At 54.8% G+C, this 16,412-nt stretch overlaps 1 protein-coding gene across 1 annotated transcript; it reads left to right on the top strand.

Moving 5' to 3' along the window:
• Window positions 1-13,393: 13,393 nt before the first annotated feature.
• SLC51A (solute carrier family 51 member A) lies at window positions 13,394-16,063 on the top strand. Its single transcript, XM_084267281.1, has 9 exons — window positions 13,394-13,498; window positions 13,689-13,783; window positions 14,167-14,321; window positions 14,437-14,510; window positions 14,589-14,747; window positions 14,880-14,991; window positions 15,109-15,255; window positions 15,449-15,554; window positions 15,673-16,063. Exons 1-9 carry the CDS (start codon window positions 13,464-13,466, stop codon window positions 15,807-15,809), a joined length of 1,020 nt encoding a protein of 339 aa, XP_084123407.1. The 5' UTR covers window positions 13,394-13,463; the 3' UTR covers window positions 15,810-16,063.
• Window positions 16,064-16,412: the final 349 nt, after the last annotated feature.

Raw genomic sequence — 16,412 nt, 5'->3', positions numbered from 1 at the left:
CTGGCTATGGCCACAACTTCCTCTGGGCTCCAGTGCAAGTGAAGGTCACTGCTTCTAGCCTTCATCCCCCAGCTTGGAGCATTCCCTCAAAAGTGTGCCAGAACTGGGGAATCTTTGAGGTTTAGGTGTGCTCATGTCCTGCAATGCCGTGCTCATTTGTCCCTTGCTCATTAAAAAAATAAATGGGTAGGCCTGGATTATTGCTTCAAATCCTCTCCCGGGAAAGAAGGACAGGAGCAGAAAGTTTGTAGTTTGGCAGAACACATGATTGCAAAGAGGATTATGTTTTGTGAAAAGCAATACATTCCTGCACTGGTAAAGGGGGGATTAACTAGATCTGAAACTCAACGTGGCTGTCTGGAGACAAGTTCTCTGTAAAGCAGCTCCCAGGCAAGACGTGGTGGTGGGTGGACCCCCCAGCTCCATTTGTCAGAGGCGGTTTGAGCCAAGCTCCACTGGAACAGTTAGAAGTGACAACTACATATGCCAAATCTTCACCATTTTCTCCTAGAGGACTTCACACACCAATGGGCTGTTTGCTACGAACTGTGATAGTCACATCACATCTCTTGCGTCTTCTACAAGCTCACAGAAGTGCGCTCCACCACTGAAGTTTGTACTGGAAACTGATTTGGAAGCCTCTTCCTCCTTGAGAGCAGAATAAAGCTCTCCTTTCATGAGATCTCCTGACTCCACCAGTTCCCGCACATCCAGGGCAGCTCCAGTGTGGTGATGCTGGTCATGGGAGGGACACACCACTGTCACTTGGTGTGTGGCTGCCCTGCGGGACATGCTGCTGCTGGGTGCCTCTGTGGGAACCAGAGGAGTGAGCGGCTTTGGAAAGGGATTAGATCAGTCCTGCAGGCTGGATACCCTGATTGTTTCTGACCACAACGGTCTGGATGCAACCTGCTCCTCAGTAAAGTATAGCCTGGGGTAACCAGAGCCAGCCCTGCCCTGCTTGTTACATTCCTCCTGGGCGCCCTGCTCCAAGCAGTGTTTCTGCACTGAGGTCCCTCTGGAGGAGGGACACCTGCAGCAGAGCTCAGGAGGTTCCCAGGAGCAATGCTGAAATGCAAGCTAGAAAAGGGTCAGTCTTCATTCATGTCTCCCCATGGCCTCCCTTCACTGTGCCTCCCTTCCAGCTAGCAGGGGAGGTGCTGTGTGCCCTGCTGTGCCAGCCCCGACTTGCCCTGACAGATACTTGCTTGAAGGTGTTTTCTGTTCCTTCTCACAATATGTTTGACCATGTGCAGAGCAGCTCCTCGTTTCTACACCTGCCAGGAAAAAGAGAAGAGAGCTGACATTCTAGAAACTGAGATATTTTTGTACCACAGCCAGCATTGGCAGTGAAATACCTTAAAATGATGGTTCTCCAAATGCAACATGGTACCTGAGAGCAGAGTGCCAGCACCTCGCATTGGTTGTGGGTGGGGAGCAGGAGTTGGCTGGCTCCCAGCTGTCAGTGGCTGGAGTCCCCTCCCTCGGACCTGGCTCGTTTCTCGCAAAGCAGTGTCTGTACTGCAGGAGATGTAGGTGTTCAGGCTGCCCAGCTCAGCCAAACATTTTTAGGAGGAACAGAGACAACCAAAGCTGGGGATGGAGATGTAGGATTGGTGGGTGACTGTTGACTTCTCATCCCATAAAGATGCACAGTCTCTGTGTGCACGATTTTAGCATGGTTCAGGACCATAAAAATGAAAAGCCATCACCATCCACCCAGAGGTCTCTGGTTCCCAAAGGCCAGGAGCATTTAAACTCAGACTGCAGCAGACTTTTGTTTGAGACCTGCTGTGCCATGTCACGGGCATCTGCAGCTTGCATCCCAGCTCCTCTTTTGCCTCTGCCTGCTCCACTCCCTGCCTGACCCAGCTCCTGCCTGCAGTTCAGTGCAGGAGCCTCCGTACTTGTCCTGACACCTTGCTTTAGACCAGCTTTCATCAGGGCATTCTTCCTCATTGTGGCTTGGCCCTGTTGTTTTAAGATAATGTTTGTCCCTGTTTCCTCTTAACTCTTTGGGGGCTTGTGAGTCCCCTGACTCAGGCTCAAATGACTCCACAGTCCCTTGTGCAGTATCCTGTGATGTGGCAGTGTCCATCCTGCAGGATTAGTGCTGAAACATAAGAGCAACACATGGAAAGGAAAATAGTTTCACTTCAGTTTTGCTGTGCAGCTGATTCTCGCATGACCATCTGTCCTACCCCCATTTTGGGAAGGCAGTTAAAAAACAGAGGGAAAACAAGAAGCACAGAGATAAACAGGCTGGAAAGGATGCCCCGTGCTTGTGAGAAGCTTATCAGAAACAACGTTGGGAGGTGCCTTGAGCACTTCTTAAAGGCAAGAAATACTGGGGCTAAGGTAGCTTTTCAAACTGGAAGGGATGGAAAAGCCCAGAACCAAGTGCTGGAGCGTGGTGCTAAGTCAGAGTTGCTGCAGCCAAGAGCACGCCGCTGGGCTGAGGCTGGCGGCTGTGAGAGATGTGGTAGCCCACAGGGTGGGATATAGGCAAGGTGGTCTAAGGCCTCCTGTGGGCTATGTGCTCCGTGAAACAGGCTGTGAGGCACCCCAGGGTACAGGGCCAGGAATCAATAGACACCCAGGGACAAAGGTCTGCTGCCCTGTGTCAGCTGCTTCTTTTGCATCATAGCCACTTGGAGAAGCGGCTGTGCCAGCTCCTGTTTTCCTAGGGGCAGATCTGAGCCATGCATTGGCTGTGCTCCCTGCTCAACTTGTAGGTTGCACTGGGGTGCAGTCAATTATAGGTCCCAGAAGGGAGATGGGAAATCCAGGTTTTTGCAACCCCGGAATCATTCTGCAACTGTGCTTCATGCTGGGGCTGGCAGGTGCAAGTCCTGGGAGAGCCTGCCCTCTCTGCCCATGTCTCCCCCAGCCAGCAGTGCAATACCCAAGAATTGCACAACACTGTGAGTATCCCCATCCTCTAGAAGACCTTGTTTTTTTGGACTTTGCTGCTACATTTCTCAATTGCCCTGACTGAATGATAGGTGACATAGTTGGATCTGATCCTTGCAGAAAAAGACATTGTGCTGCCTTGGAAGAGGTCACCCCATCCTGCTCCCTCCCAGCAATCTGGGTGCAAATGGCCATCCTTGGGAGGTCTGGATCTTCAGCCACAGTCCCTGCATAAGCTGCAGCAGAGCCTGAGGAAGGAGAGGGAGCCCAGCGGGCACCAGAGTCTGGGAAAGGATCTGCAGCCTATTCTCGTGTAGCAAAGGGGTAGAGGAGGCAGGGGGTGGGCCACATACAGCCACAAAGAGACACTTGAGGAACTGAAGATATATATCAGGTAGTGCTGAGAGCTGGCTACACCTCTGCCTTCTCTTCAAAATAACACCCATCTTTGCATCCTTCCTGGGGAAGCACCTGGACCTGGCCTGCCTCTTCTCATTGTCTGCAGCTGGCCCAGTGCTCCTGCCTGACAGCCAGAGAGCAGCCAGAAAGCACTGAGCACCTTGGGAATGGGCTGGGGAGAAGCATGGGGCCAAGGACAGTGCAATCTCCTGTTCCTATGAATGTTCAGACTTGGGGTATCCCTTGGGACCCCTCCTCAGAGACCTCTGGGGTTTTTTTTTGCCTCCATGCCTCCACCCAAGGAGGGAAGTGGACATGGCGGTGCTTGTTATCACTGCTGTGCCTGCAAGGGGCTGGCATGGATGCCTAGCAGAGAGGAGCATGGTTGGATGCTGCCCCAGCAGGTGAAAACATCCTTGCAAAGACTGGGTTCCACTGGAATCTTAACCCCCAAAGTCTTGGGGACCCCTCTGTGCTCCTTGCCTGCCTAAAAGGAGGAGGGCAGGCAATTATCTCTGCTTTATTCCTTCTCAGAGGATGCAGGGAGATGAGATGAGGTGATCAGCAAAGACCAAGGCTTTAGTGTTGCTTCCTGCCTGACAGTTAAACACCTTTTGGCAAGATGCTGGCCCTCCCCAGGTGTGGCTGAGGGGGAGAGCAGCAGCAAGAGGACAAGTCCTTGGCGTGTGTGGGGCTGATACTGCTCCTACCAACAGACAAAGTGCTCGGGCAGATGGGCCTGGTGGAGATGGAGCAGGAGCTGTTGTTGACCTGGAGCCTTCAGCGGTGCAGGGTCAGCTCCTGCTATCTCAGTGACTGCACTGCGGGGCTCTGCTGCTTGTCGTTGCTCTGATAGCAACTCTGCCCAGTGAGCCTGCCTGCTTTTATCTGGTGGTCAGGGCGGCTGTCACCGCGGCAGGGGGGCTGCAGGGCTGGGAGCCTGGACGAGAGCACAAACAAGCTCCGGATGCGAGCACAATAGCCAAGGCCGGGCCTTTGAAAGGCAGGGGGACACAGCGCGGCTGCCCTGGGCTACTTCAAAGGTCCCTCTTACTCTGCACCACCAAAAAAGCCTGCCTGTTTGATGGCCACCTATGGGCTTGTCCCCAGCACTCAAAGCAGAGAGTTTGAGCAGCGGGAGACGGAAAGGGAAAAGACAGCAACAGGGAAAGGACCAACACAGGAGCTGGAACAGCTCCCCAGAGGGTCTCTGCCTCCAGATCATGGGTTTCTCACGAGTTCCCTCAGTCCTGCTTTGTTCTGGCCCTCGCTGATCTGTATCTGGAGCGCAGCACACTGCCCCTCTCTTTCCTCCTTCAGTGCACCTCCAGGCAGGCATTCCAGGTCCTTTCTGCAAAGTGCAATTTCCCAGATGCTTCTCTTGAATCTGCAATTGCCATAGCTGGGGGCTGTTGGGGTTTTTTCTCTCCAGTCTTGGTGGTTTGAATCCTAAAAGCCATGGATTGAGCTGTCTCCCTGCCTTCTAATTGCCCCTTATCTGTGCCAGTAACGGATGCCCAACTGCTTGTGTGCTACCTTTGTGCCATGGGGGCCAGGCTGTGCCATGTGCCTTGTAGGTTTATTTACAGAGCGGAGGGCAAGATATGGTGCTTAAACCAGGAGAGCAGGTTCTGGCTCCATCAACCAGAGGGCTCAGGGTGCTTTTGGCACCCAGGTGCCTGGCACAGCCCTGGGGGGCTCATGCCTTTCCCTTGGGCTGTTGTGGGTCCCAGGGGCTGAGCTGAAACCCTAGGGCTGCCACTTGCAAGCAGCCCCTGTCCCTAGGCACAGACATGCAGCAAGCACAGCTGATTTAAAAGTGAGCCCAGGGTTGCTTCCCCTGCAGCACATGAAGCACATCAGCACCTCAAGGGCAAATCTGCTGGTGGTGTCCGAAAAACATACCTGTTACCCAGTGTGCACTACGTGTAACTATACATGGTTCATCTGGAGTTTTCCATTACCCTCCAGGTGTCTTTATGCACTACAGACACTCAGCCAGTTTATATTTCTTCCCTGTATTTTCAGGGACATTAATGTTAAAAGCCCTTTCAGGGACTAAGGCTGCTTTAGAGCAAGCTTTCTGCAATCTCACCAGCCTTTCGGTTTCCTTTGATTCTATCAGTCTGTCTGGACTGGTGTGCCCTGCACTGTGTCACCGCTGCTCCCCTTGGTCTGTTCGAGCAGTCTCAGAGTGTTCTGTCTGTATTTTATAGGGCTTCTTTGCAATGATGATAATCAGAGTTGTTTGAATGACTTGCAACTCTTTCCATGACACTGTATCCTGCTAGTCCAACAGACTTACAGTTGGTTCCTTCACGTTCTTCAGCTGTGTTCACCCCAGCAGTATTTCACCTACCTACTGTAGCAAGGTCACACTATCCTCCTTACCTTGCCGTTGCTCCAGGTCCTTTGCAAGCACATTACCAAAAGCCACGGGGCTGTTCTTGAATCCTTGGGGAAGCACTGTCCAGCATAACTGCTTTCTCTGTCCCATCGTGGGATTTTCCCGTTCAAAGGCAAACAACTCCTGGCTTTGTTCTTCTAAGGGAATGCAGAAGAATGCATCCTTTAAGTCCAAGACTGTAAATAAACACTGGAGTCGGTTATGGTGGTTAATGAGGGACCACCGGAGGGATGTGCACTACTATTTGCTTGATAGCCCTCAAACCTGGTACCCATCTGTATTCCTGAGTGTGGCTTCTTAATAGGGAGAATTGGGGGTATTATATTCTGACCAGCACTCCCATAATAGTCTGTATTTGAGGAAATTGTTTATAATAGGTTCCAGTCCAACACAGGCTTCCAATTTCACAGGATACTGTTTTCATCTGACCAGTAGCTCCTGACTTCAATTCTGTCTTCACTGATGTAGCGCTTCCAGGTTTCTTGGTTGCCCATACAGAAGGGGTTACAGCATTCTTTATCTCAGAAAGGGAACTGACAGGTACTTCTTTTTCTTTGTTTTCTCTTGTCTCAAGTAATCCCTGTAAGAGACATATTTGTGCTTCCCAGGCATTATTTTGTAGAATATGAACTCAAATTTTGGTTTTATCAAAGGTTATTTGTGCCCCTAGTTCATTTAACGAATCCCTTTCCCATTGGAGGTACAGGGAATTCTGGCATGTACAAATATTTGTACATGGATTTTTACATTAGCATTTTTGCATTTAATCTGTTAAAGAAAAGGTCTAAACTCTCATATTCCCGTTGCACCAACTACAGCCATTGAATATTTACCTGTGGTCCCTTACAGCTGTTTAATACATCTTTTTCTAGTGGAATTCTAGTTAAGTCCCTTCCCATTCCTCAACCTTGTCCCCTTTCCAAGCCCCAGCATCAGGAGGAGGCCTGAGCTCACATGAGAATCTTTAGCTTTGTGTCTTTCACTTTCCCCTTTTCACTGTCCCTTTTCTCTACTACCCCTTCCCTAGTATTATATACCTTGTACCTCTTTCACTGCCTTCCTCTCCATTACTGACACTTTCCTTATCCACTCACATCTGTGTGTCTTGCTCCTCCTCGTCCAGCTTCAGGCACCTTTCCCCTATGCTGCAAGCAGAACAGAACCTCAGTGCCTTCATTATCTGTCGTCATCACCATTGCATTTGGATCAGAAAACAGCAAGATACATTGTTTTCATATGTCATTATAATTTCCTAACAAGAAAAACAAATCAATATATGGTACTTCATCCCCTCTGTCAAACCTTCCACAGAATAATATTGTATTATAATTCAACAATCCTTTTTCTGGCCATTTTTCTTTATCCTCTAATTGAGATTTTGGCCACTATTGAGTACAACGTTCTATGAATTTCCTTTTTGTTAGGGGTTCCCCTCCAAATTTGCCACAGTGTTTAAAGATACAACTAAAGTGGGGAACAAGGAGTTCATGCTGACTGCCAGGCACTCATATTTTTCCCATGAAGAACACTCTGAACCAAGACTTTGTATACTCCAGATGTCACCATCCAACACATACAATTGCCAGAAGCTTTACCATTTCATAAACCCAGTCATGTCCAAGCATATATAACTGCCTGTCAAACCTCCCACATGCATGTATATAATAACCAGGGAAGCAATACCTCTCACACCAAGCATTGCACCATTGTATCACTTACCTGCTCCAGCTTGGGGAGGATGCTCACAGAGTCCTTGATCAAAGGGTCAGTGCACACTGGAGTCTGGAGGGAAGCATCTCCCTGCTGGCAAGTTGATCCCAGCAAGGCATCACAGCAGCCCCATTGTGGCTGTCCCAGCTGGGCCACCAGAAACTGTTGTCCAAAAAGCATATCCACTGCCCAATGTGCAACAAACCAACCCCCACACCCAGAGGATGGGTTGCTATTTATTCAGGCCTGGGTGCTCAGTAGATTTCTATGAATAAAGCCCAGCCAAAGCCTGCTCTTTCATTGTATTTACATGCAGGTATTATAAGGTAATTGGCTGGCAATTTACATGTAATTATAATAATTGCTGTGGTATCTTCAGTCACTGCACCTGAGTGGAGGAAGGGTCTTCATCTGGACAAGGGTCTTCTTGACCTATGGCTGTGGTTTTAGTATTATCTTTTTAGTATTATAGTGAAGACAGCTCAGTGAGGGATGCCAGGGCTTTGGTTTTCACTGCCAAACTGGCTGTGTGTGGATTAGATACTCTGGGATTTTGTTGGGTGCTATTACCCCTCTCCAGGGAAAGTGCCTGTGCATGTCCCAGCAGCTTTCACAGCTGCTTCCAGATGTGAATCTGGAGGTTTTATTTATTACCCTGTGATGCAAAAGGGGTGAAGGGGTATGTGGCAATGCACATCTGTCTGGAGGAAATGGTGCTGGCCCAGCCCTCTCTCTCCTCCTCGCCACTGGAGCCTGGGAGTGAAGCACCTTGTCTCTTCACTTTCTCCCTTGGCAGGGACCTGGGGAAGAAGCAAGACCCAGGAGAGAGGCTTGGCCAGGGCTGAGCGTTGCTTTGCTGTCAGCGAGCAAGAGCTGGTGATGCTGGGCCCCTGCCACCCTCTGCCTCGGCTGCACCCTGTGGGGTTCCGTGGGGTGCTGTGCTCACAGGTGGGGATGCCAGCCAGGTAGACAAAGCCACATGCACCCACGCATCTATGTCTCAGGTATGGGTGTGCACACACATCCACACTTGTGCCTCTGTCCACACATGCACCTAACATCTATGTGTGTGCCCACACCTCTCTGGGCATGTCCACTCCCTCCCACCCTCTGCCTGCTTGCCTGCCTAAGCAAGAGGGAGTGGGCAGCAGGGCAGGAGTGCTTGCCTGGCACCCTGGCCAGGGTATGGCTCTGGTAGTGGCAACAGGAGGGGAAGGGAGGTGTTTTTCCTGGTTCCCACTGCACTTGGAATGCTTTCCACCTCCCACCTGCAGCATCATGCAGGGACAGACCTTGAACAGCTCAGGAAGACCCACTGAGGACCAAAGGCTTTCCCCCACAAGCGGGACTGCTCCCTGTGCCCGACCCACAGCCATCGTGGGTGTCCACATGGAGTGGCTGAGGTCAGCGGGTGGCTGTCTTGGATCCAGGAGGGTTTGGGGCCATCGGGGAAGCAGCACCCCCCCTCCCCAAAACAGACACGCCGTGTCTCTGCTGGCTCTCTGGGAAAACATTTGTGGTTCTGAGGCAGGGCTTTTTAAAAGCCTCAGCATTTTCACCTGCAAGGATCCTTACAGGAAACAGACGAGTATGAAAATAAAACTCCCAACCAAAGCAAATGCCTCCAGCCCACGCGGAGGGTGTTTTTACCTCGTCCCTCTCAGAAAGCAAATATCAGCTGTGGTGTGCAGTATTTTAGGGAGCCGTGGCAGGAAAAAAGCCTCTCTGTTTTTCAAACAAGGTGCGTTTTCATCCCGAGGTTGGCAGCGGCTCCAAGAACCTGGCGGCATTTCACCAGGATGCCCGCTGGAAACGCAGACGTTGACTTAACGGCAGCAAAACGCTGCCCTGGATCTGCAGCTTTGGAGAGGGGAGGAAGTGGTGCCTGAGGGTGTTGACTGCAGTATTTCCGCAGGATCCCCCTGGCCACGTTGGGGGCTGCTGGCCGTTTGTTTGTCCCCTTTGAAGGAGACAAAGGAGACAAGGTCCCCGCCATGCTGAGCCCAGTGGCTGTTGGATGTGGGGCTGCTGGGAGGAAAAGCAAACAGAAGGGAAGCCAGAAGGGCTGGGCAGAAAACGGGGTGTTATCAGGTACCCCATCTGCAAGGCTCGGTTCAAAAGGGAGGAGAAGGCTGGAGCCATCAAAGCTTCTCCGATGGCCTCAGTCCAGACGGAAGGAGGGTTTCATCCAGCTTCTGCTTGGCTTCTTCCTGCTCACAGTGGGCTCTCCTTCCTCACACACCAGGGACAAGCTCCACTATCCTCCTCTCATCCAGCTGGGAGACATACCCTCGGAGTGACAGTAACAGGATGCTGGGCATCAAGAAGCACAGCATCTTGCCCTGGGCATCCCCTTTGGTCACCTTTGGGGCCGGGGCACCCTTGGGCAGGAACAGCAAGGCCATTCCTCTAGGAGCACTGGTAGGGAAGCAAGATTGAAGCTACAGCTTGGGCGACCAGCGAGCCTGTCAGGACGAGCTGTTCCATGCTTGAGGGCACACCCACCCCAGCTCACTAAAATTTATGTACACTATATAAGATCTTATATAGTATGTAAACTCATATACATATCTATAGATGCATGGGGGATATGTTATGTATGGCTTCTCCTTAAAAAAAATAAAGTAATTATGGTCAAACAGTCTCAGCAGTTTGGGAAGAGGTGATGTGAGTCGCTGCCATGCATTGCAGAGCTGGGCCTTGTAGGCTGGTCAGCGTCTCAGGGAGCTGGGGCTGGAGGAGCTGGGCATGGGGAGGATTTTTACCATGCACCCTCTGCACCACTTCTGCTTTCTGAGCTGGCGAGGGAGGGATGATGGGACACCAGGGCACTGGCTTTTCTCGGAAGTAGTATGCTGCTCTGGTTAGCATAAATCCCCAGCTCTGTCTTGCACTCCCATCCTGGGGGGAGACAGGTAATGCAGCCCTTGCTGGGGGTGACACCCTTGGCACGCTGCACGCCTCCAGTCTCATCCCACCATTGCTGCCCCACAGCCACCCCACTCGTGTATCCCATCACCCACAGCCGGGCAGGGCGCTTGCCTGCTGTGTCTGGTGGGAATGATCCAACCCCCCATGCTGGGAAAAGGGGGGTTTTCCCTGCTGAGGGGAGGCTGAGGCCCTCCAAGGCTGGTGTCCTTGAGGCAGAGGCTGAAAGCAGGCAGCTGCCTCCAAGGGCAGCGTGTCCCCATCAGAAATGCCAGCTCAGTACTGCTCTGCCAAGGAGTCCACACTGTGTGCCACCCACCTTGAGCCTTCCCTGCCCCAAGACAGGGAGCCGCAGGGGGCCGGTGTCTCACACCCCTGCAGTAGCCCCCCTGCCCCCCTGACTACTCCCCTCCCAGGGATGGTGGCTCCCGCCCCACCGGCTGCCTCCCGGGACAATCGCTGGGGAGCACACCGGCCTTATCTGCGGGCCAGCCATGGGCAGGGCTCCTTGCTGTCCCTATCAGTGGCATGGCTCCAGACCTGGGGCCAAGGGGAACCAGACCCATCGCTGCCACGCTGGGGCCAGGGCTGGGGGCATTGCTGTGGCCCCTGCTGAGCATTGCAGAGGGATGCCTGAGGGGCTCGGGACCCCCCTCCAGCCCGGTGGTGAGCATGGTGCTGCCAGATTTGTGGAGGTTCAGCTGAGGCTGTCACGCTGGGTGGTTGTGGGTTGAGGTGGGGCGTGTGAAAGCAGATGGTGATGGCAGCCTCCCGTTACCACCAGTAGGATCTGGCCCATCCATTTCCACCAAACTCTCAGCCGTGGTTTCCTCACCAGAGCAGTTCTTTGCAGAGTCTGGGGAGGGCCAGACAGGGCCAGTGCCCTGGGAAAGCCTTTCCTGTCCCTTTCACAAGGCTGTCTGACCTCCATGGTTTTTTTTGTCCCACACCATCCACCATGGACCCAGGCTCTGGATGGGAGGAATGCCCTTTGGCCTCCTACCTGCTCCTACCAGGGCATCGAATGAGGACTTTCCTTCCCCACCATGTTGTGGCCATGGGGAAGCTGATGGTGGTCATCTGGGAGCCTGCTGTGTCTGCTGGCATCAGCCCCTCCAACCATAACCACAGGGAATTAGAGACGGGTGAAAAGCTCTAAAAACTGTGCAAATATTTCCATTTTGAATACTTTTCCAAGTATTGGGGAACGCTGACGAAGCAGGAGCGTGGGTGATGCCGGCATGCTGGAAGGATCTGCCTGACTTGTTTTGGGGAGTGAGGGGTGGTGGTGGCAGGATTTCAATGGTCAAACAGTTTTGTTTCAAGTAAAAGAGCTAACTTAGCAAATGGGGAGATTTGTCAGTACTGCCACTGGCCCTTCTGCCAGCTCCTTGGGGCAAATCAGCCTATCTGATGCTGAAGGTCCTATGAGCCTTCACACCACTCCTGCTCTGAGGTGGTGGGTGTGTGGTACCATCTTGGTGCTCCATTTTCCTTCTCTGCTGAAGGGGTTTGTGGCAGAAAAGGGACTCCCTGTGCCTGGTGCTGCTCTGCTCACGAGTACCTTGGGCTGGGTCTGGGACTTATGTTGAGCTGGTGGGGCTTGAGTGGAGCCTTGCATGGCTGCCATGTCCTGCCTGTGTCAGGGGATGATCACCTGATGTTGGCTCCTGCCTGTCCTGGCAGCTTTTGCCAGTGGTATCAGCCTGCTTGGAGACAGGTGGTTGCGGGAGAAGGGTGTCCATAGACCCTGGTGGCCTCAGGACTGCCCATCTCAATGTGCAGCAGGGATACGGGGAGGATAGAGCCCTGGGCTTGCCATGGGAGAGGTGGAGGCAGGGTGCTCAGCTCCAGGGATTGCTGGAGCTGGGTGGGATGAGAGAAGAGGATGCAGATGCAGGCTGTTTGAGCTGATGCCTGGCTCTAATGCCTTGGTGATGCTGGTGTGAAAAAGCAGCTCTGCTGCCCCACGTCCCTGGGATGGGGCTTTGCTGGCAGCTGGGGGATGCCTTTCAGGAAGGAGACCAGTGAACTCCTGTAGACAAGGGCGCTGAAATAGAGGGTGATGAGAAGCTCCATGATGGGCTGGGCAGCTGCAGAGCTCCATCCTCAAAGGATGGACAACATCCCGCTCCCAAGGCAGTGGCAGTGCAAGAAATCCCCCCATCCCATTACCACGACAACCACAGCATCCCCCTACCCAGCCCATTCCATAGCAACTGCTTGGGCTTCATCAGGAACCCACTGCCAGAGGGGCAAAGGGTCGGGGCTTGAAGGTCCCTGTGGACCAAGTACAAACCAGCACCCATTTTCCTTTGGGTGCTGGAAGGACACCAGGAGATTTAAGCATCGCTGGAAGCTGTAAGGATGATGGGGTCCATCTAGGACAGCGATACCCCGCTCCCCAGACCTAGCACCCCAGCTCTCCGCACAGTGTGCTCCCTCCAGCCCATCATCACCTTCCCCACGCCTGGGTTCTGTTTTTGTTCCAAGAACCGGGGGTGCTGAGCCGGGGTGCTGCGCGTTGGGCCAGCCCTGCCCTCTAGCGTCTCGGGAGCCGATCTCAGCGGGGCTCAGCGCCGCGCTGCCGGGACCGGAGCCCCTGCAAGCCCGGTACGCGACGCGCAGAGCCGTGCAAGGCCAGCCAGGCTTCCCGCAGCATCACCTCCCGCTGCTGGGGGGAGGCAGGATGCAGCCCTGGGCCCTGAATAGCCCCATGGGGACCTCGGGGCCACAAGCCCGTCTCCAGGCTGCCCGAGGGGGGTGCATAGACAGCGTCACCCCAGCACAGGTGCCGTGCTCCCCAGCTTTGAGGATGCGCAAGCGCACTGGCAAGGGCGATAACCGCCTCCCCCAGCACCCCAGGTCGATAACCCGGCGGCCGAAGCACTGATGGGGCCGGGACAGCGTGGGGGCACGCCAATGGGCGCCCGCAGCAGCGGGAGAGGGAGTGGAGGCTGCCGGTTAAACTGGAACAAGGCGCGGCGGCCTCCCCACGGTCCCTGCCCTGGGGACTCTGACCCCGTGGGCCGGCGAGGGAGCCGAGGCAGGCAGAGCTGAGCAGCCCCACAGCCACTGGGACGGAGCCGAGGAGGAGCGGAGCAGGATGGACCCCACTGTGGAGCTAGCAGAGGACCCCAGGTGGGTGCTTGGGACCCCTGGGCCACTCTGCAGGCAGGAAAATCCCTTTTCAGAGCAGGGTTTGGATTGATTTCCCTTGTAAAGAAAGGGAGCTACCTGGGGGCGAGGGGAGGTGGCCAGGGGATGCTGGGGAGCCCGTTGGGCTGGGTGTCCCTGCTGCCCTATACAGTGGTCTCCTGTTTCTCCCAAGGTTCCCCCGACCTTTGGTGGAGATGCTGATCATGAACTTCAGCGTGCCTCCAGCCTGCTTCTCCTTGCCGCCCACCTCCGGGAAGCTGCTGCAGCGTAGGTGTGGGGAGCTGGTGGTGGTGGGGACCCTCCTCTTGTCCCTGGTGGGTGCAGGACAGGGATGGAGATGACAGGGTGGCTGTGGTGGGTGCAGGCAGGGAGCTGAGGAAGAAGGAAGCAGTGAGGAGGAAGCAGCAGGGTGTTGCTGGGGTAGCCTCCCACCCTACCTGCGGGGATGAGGGGGCAGAGGGAGGGTCAGCACGGGGATAGGTGACACGGGGGCAACAAGGCAGAAGCACCAGCTCTGACATGGCCAGATGTGATCAGGCAAAGGGCTTTGCAAACCTGTGGAGCGGTGGGGTGGGTGGCAGCTCCCTGCTGTGGTGGCCCCAGGTGGGACAGGAGGTGATGGAGCCGGCTTCTCACCCCTTGCCAAGCAGAGCTGGACATGACCCAACTTATCATCATGGGCATCGCCACCATCATGACGCTGCTGTCAGTTGCCATCTATGTGGAAGAAGCTTTCTACCTCACCCGCAAGATCCGCTGCCCCATCAAGATGAAGACACTCTGCTGGAGCAGCTCAGCCCCCGCGGTGAGCTGGGGTGTAGGGGTGGCAGGGGGGGGCATCACCCCAGGGTGCCAGGGCCATCCAAAGGGTGGCAGCCTGCAGAAGGAGCGGCTGTGTGCCAACCCTGTGTGTCCCCCAGGTTGTGTCTGTGGTCAGCTGCTTTGGGCTGTGGATCCCACGCTCCATGATGGTGGTGGAGATGGCTACCACGGGGTGAGTGTCAGCTGCGCTGAGGCAGGGACACTGGAGGGACCATGGGGCCTGACCTACCCTTCTTTCTCCTCTCCCCAGGTACTTTGCCATCTGCTTCTACCTCCTGATGATGGTCATGGTGGAAGGTTATGGGGGAAAGGAGGCAGTGCTCAGCACCCTGAAGGGTGTGCCCATGGTGGTCAGCACTGGGCCCTGCTGCTGCTGCTGCCCCTGTCTGCCCCGAATGACCATGAGCAAGTGAGGGAGAGCCAGGGTAAACCCTGGCCCTGGGGAGGGCTTTCCCCCCCTGCTTCTGCAGGGGTGGAAGAAAAGTCCTGGGACAGGGGCTTGGGGACCTCGGGGTGCTACTGGTCTCTCTCCCTGTACCAGGAGAAAGCTTCAACTGATGCTGCTTGGGACTTTCCAGTACGCCTTCTTCAGGATTGTTGCCATCTTCCTGGGGCTGGTGCTGGCTGCTGATGGGAATTACAACCCTGCTGATGTGAGTGCCAGGGCACAAGGACAAGCAGGATGATGTCCTGGACAGGGGGTCCTCCACCAGCCCCTGCCTTGCCCAGCAGCTTTCTCAGCCCAGGCATGTTTTCTGTGTCTCCCCCAGATCTCAGCAGAGAGCGTGGCGCTCTGGATCAACACCTTGGTCGGTGTCTCCACCCTCTTTGGGCTCTGGGCCCTGGGCATCCTCTTCCGACAGGCCCGGATGCACCTGACTGAGCAGAACATCAAGGCCAAGTTCACCTGCTTCCAGGTGAGCCCCCATCCTGCCTGGTGCCCCCTAGGTGAGGGGCTCCTCTGGCATGAATGAAACGAGGGGGGCACAGAGGGAGATGGTGGGGCAGAAGCTGCTGGCAGGCAAGAGCCTCATCCAGCTGTAGGAGAGCAAGGAAAGCAAAGGGCAGGAGCCTGGCAGCAGCGTGTCCCCACCACCTGGGTGCTTGCAGGTCCTCCTCCTCATGACAGCGCTGCAGCCTGCCATCTTCAGCATCCTGGCCAACAATGGCAGCATTGCCTGCTCGCCGCCCTTCTCCTCCAAGGCCAGGTCACAGCGTAAGTCAGGAGATGGGGGAGTGGCATCACCTTTTCCCAACCAAGCCCCTCCACTGCATAGCAGGGGCATGGGCATGGTGGATGAAGGTGGCTCCTCACGATCCTCCTCCTCTTCCAGAGATGAATGTGCAGCTGCTGATCCCGCAAACCTTCATCTTGATGGTGGTGACGCGGATGTACTACCGCAAGCAGGACGACAAACCGGGCTACCACCCCGTCAGCTTCACCCCTGAGGGCACAGATGTCAAGGCGTGAGCAAGAGGGAGCAAAGGGGGTGCTGAGGTGCAGAGCAAGGAGGGCTGGGCTGCCCTGCACAACCCTTGTCTCCTCCAGCCTTGGGCAGCTACTGGTAAAGAGGAGGCAGAGGGGGAAAGGGCACCTCAGCGTGGGGTGGAAGGGTCCAAAACCTGAAGACCACAAGCCAAAAGGATCTGTGAAGCCACCTCCAGCCCAGGGGGCTCTTGAACAAAGATATAAACCGGCACTGAATAAAGATAAATTGTACCTGAGACTCACGTGGGTGACTGGGCTCAGACTGATTCCTGCCCTGGCTGGGTAGGATATGACTCCACACAAGGAGGAAGACAGAGCCCAGACCAGCAGTCAGGGCCCAGGGGTGTCACAGGGTGCCCAACACCCAGTGATGACAACTGCCCTTTGGGTGCTACTGGGTCCAATGGCAAAGGCAATGGCAGGGCAGTGATGTTTCCCTCCAAGACATCTGGATGGGTCTGGCCCATCCCCGGGCCATGTGCTCTGCAGCCACAGCTGCTCTGGAGTGGGAGCACCCACATCTACCAGCCTGGGGCCTGGGAAAGGAAGGGGCCTTTGAGCACCTTCACAACACAGGCAGTAAGC

Source organism: Gallinula chloropus (genome assembly GCF_964237585.1).
Source record: "Gallinula chloropus genome assembly, chromosome: 8".
Classification (NCBI taxonomy): Eukaryota; Metazoa; Chordata; class Aves; order Gruiformes; family Rallidae; genus Gallinula; species Gallinula chloropus.
Note: the sequence above shows the minus strand (reverse complement) of the source record. Positions and strands in the feature narration are given on the sequence as shown.